General features: G+C 50.8%; 1 protein-coding gene across 1 annotated transcript; it reads right to left on the minus strand.

The window, feature by feature from the left end:
* Positions 1-858: 858 nt before the first annotated feature.
* Positions 859-1799, minus strand: LOC117854153 (uncharacterized). Its single transcript, XM_034736451.2, has one exon. It carries the CDS (start codon positions 1495-1497, stop codon positions 859-861), a length of 639 nt encoding a protein of 212 aa, XP_034592342.1. The 5' UTR covers positions 1498-1799.
* Between the last annotated feature and the right edge of the window lie 966 nt (positions 1800-2765).

Genomic DNA, 2765 nt, shown 5'->3' on the forward strand with positions numbered 1-2765 from the left:
AAATATTATTTTTTTGGAATGAGGAAGTATTATTAGCTAATTAAACACATGGAACCAAATATTGCTTAAGTGAACTTCATTTTTTACACTTCTACAACAAGCTAGCAAGCAGCTTGGCATGTTTGTTGGCGTGACTGAGAGACTAGCTCACTGCTCATCGTGCCATTTTGGTCATGCCGGTTTGGCTTAGTTACGAGTCTCACATAGCTTGGCGTGACCAAAATAGCTTTTTATTGGAAATGTAGTTTTGTGTGAGGTATTATTAAAATATTAGCACGTCTCCTATACTATAGGCATCTGAAAATTAATGGAAAAGATTTTAGTCAGCTAGTGTGAACAAAGTGTGAATGCAGCGCGGTTAGGGTTTTGGCTTTCAGGCGAGAGAATTGCGCCATGCATTCTTAGAGCAAGAGATACAGGGAGGTGGGCTGCCTCAGTAGTAGAACCTGGAGGTGGGGCAGAGTGATGACATGGTGGGACCGTCGGAGACCTCGAGTGGTGTGACCGTATGAGACGACCGGTGCGTTCGTGATAGGGGCAAGGGAGCTAAAAAGGATTGATTAGTAGTGGTGAGGGCAATGATGGTCGCTTTGGTAGGGGGATTGAATTGGTATAAATATTTTTATGACATGCAAATTATAATGCCCAAATTTTTGTGAGGTGGAAATAATGATTTGTCACAAAATTACGACCTTGCTCACAATTAGCATGAAATTCCAAATACATGCACACACATTATTAACTTTAGTGACATGCAACCAACAACTTGTACACATTTAGCCTGATAGCTTCCATCGATCAACATCACAACAACCCATGCATGCGATGGAAGCATGGATGGTTACAGTAGTCTAATTATCATGCGATGGAGTACATGATGGATGCTTTCCTGGAGTCAAACCTCCGGATGAAGCAATATTCATTGGGGCTACTGGTCAGGTGCTCAACGGCACAAGGCACAATGAGCGAGGTGGTGGCATCCCCATCCTCCCATGATATATTTGTGGTGCAAGGAAAGACACACCTGGTACTTGGCATGTATGACACGGTGCTGAACTTTTGCGCGTAAAGGACCACCTTACCGTTAATCCTCCTCGACGCATCAGCCCCAGGCAGCGAGTCGAGCCACTGGCATAGTGGTTGCCCCACCATCTCCTTGTATGCGTCATTCATTAGGTGGGCACGGTTATTGTTGCCACCTGATATGATGGCTGGGAGTGTGTTAGGTACCTCCAGCTCAGCTTCCACTTCCCGCGGTGTCTTCTTAGACACAACCACTTCATCGATGTTGCTATAATCGATGTAGATGGTGGTGTTCTTGGGGCGACTGGGATGGGGCTTGATGACCTTAGGCACCTGCAACTTCGAAATCAAGTCGTGCTCTATCGGAAACAACCGCTCTGCATACGGTGACGATGCCCATGGTGAAGCGAAAGACCCCTCAAGGGAAATTCTCTGGAGATGCTCTTCATAACTTGGAAGAAAAATCTCAGGCATTCACCATCTCCTCGTCACCGTGGGTGCCTCAATATCGTCAATGGCCCACCAGATTGGAGGTGGAGGGTAAGATATCATGTCCCTCTCCCTATTTAACACCAGAGATGGCACGAGATAGTCTTGCCGGCTACGATTCTGCGGTTGCCATTGGATGCTACTTACCTTAGCGCTAATAGGCATCGGTGGAGGCGGCGGCGGCATGGGCTTGGGTGCGATGTGATGGAACCATTGTCCCATGGCCTCGCTAGTCTCAGTAGTGACCTCCCTGTGTTGCGCCATGAACACCATAGTAGCTATCTGGTCCTATTGTCTATCTTGTGCAGGTGGGAGTTGTTTGGCCATGGGCGTTGGGTGTTATAAGAAGAGGTGAGGGTGAGGCCTGCGCAGGCTAATCAAACGGACGAGGCACGTGTGTGGCCGACCATGGCCACGTGAAAACTGCATGATTGACACGCGTACAATGACAACACAAACATGATGCGTTGCCTGCATTGGCTTGCTAGCTATGTATAAGCTTTTGCATGAGTGTTAATGGATGGTAACGCTGCTGTTTTGGTTCCATCGATCTTTTCAATGGCCGTTGATGTATTTTGAACAATTAAGTGGCAAGCTTTTACTTGCTGAAGAAAGAAGGGACTGCAGCAGGCAAGGAATGCATGAACCATATGTGCATGAGAGCATGTTATAAATCCATGGTCACTACTAGGGAAATGGCCTTCTGTACTGGTTGGGAACCCCCCCTTTAGTACTGGTTGTGCAATCGGTATTGCTACTTCAGTACTAAATGGGGCCCCTTAGTACTAGGTGAAATAACTAGTACTAAAGGGGTATTAAAAAAATCACCTGCCTGAGCCCCGTCAGCCTGAGCCCGGCCCTCGCCACCCCTCCCGCGCCCTCCCGCCACCCGCCGCGCGCCCCTCCCACCCGGCCCCCGTTGCCGCTCCTTGCCCGGCTGCTGCCATCCCGCCACCCACGTCGCCCTCCCGCTCGACCCCCGCCACCGCCCTCCCGTCGCCCACCGTGTGCCCCTCCGCCCGGCCCCTACCCCCCTCCCACCCGGCCCCCGCTGCCGCTCCTTGCCCGGATGGAAGAGTGAGAGAGGGAGGGAGGGAGGGAGGGAGGGAGGGAGACGGATAAGGGAGGGAGGAAGACGGGTGAGGAGGGTGCGGGTACGGGCCGGGGGATGGACGGATAAGGCGGGGGAGATCCTTTAGCTCCACCCGGTACTAAGGGGGTCATGGGGGGCTCCTGGGTAGACCCGATACTAA

Source organism: Setaria viridis, chromosome 4 (assembly GCF_005286985.2).
Source record: "Setaria viridis chromosome 4, Setaria_viridis_v4.0, whole genome shotgun sequence".
NCBI lineage: Eukaryota > Viridiplantae > Streptophyta > Magnoliopsida > Poales > Poaceae > Setaria > Setaria viridis.

Coding starts and splice junctions, on each gene's coding strand:
- LOC117854153 (XM_034736451.2), bottom strand. CDS start 1,497: ATGCCTGAGATTTTTCTTCCAAGTTATGAAGAGCATCTCCAGAGAATT.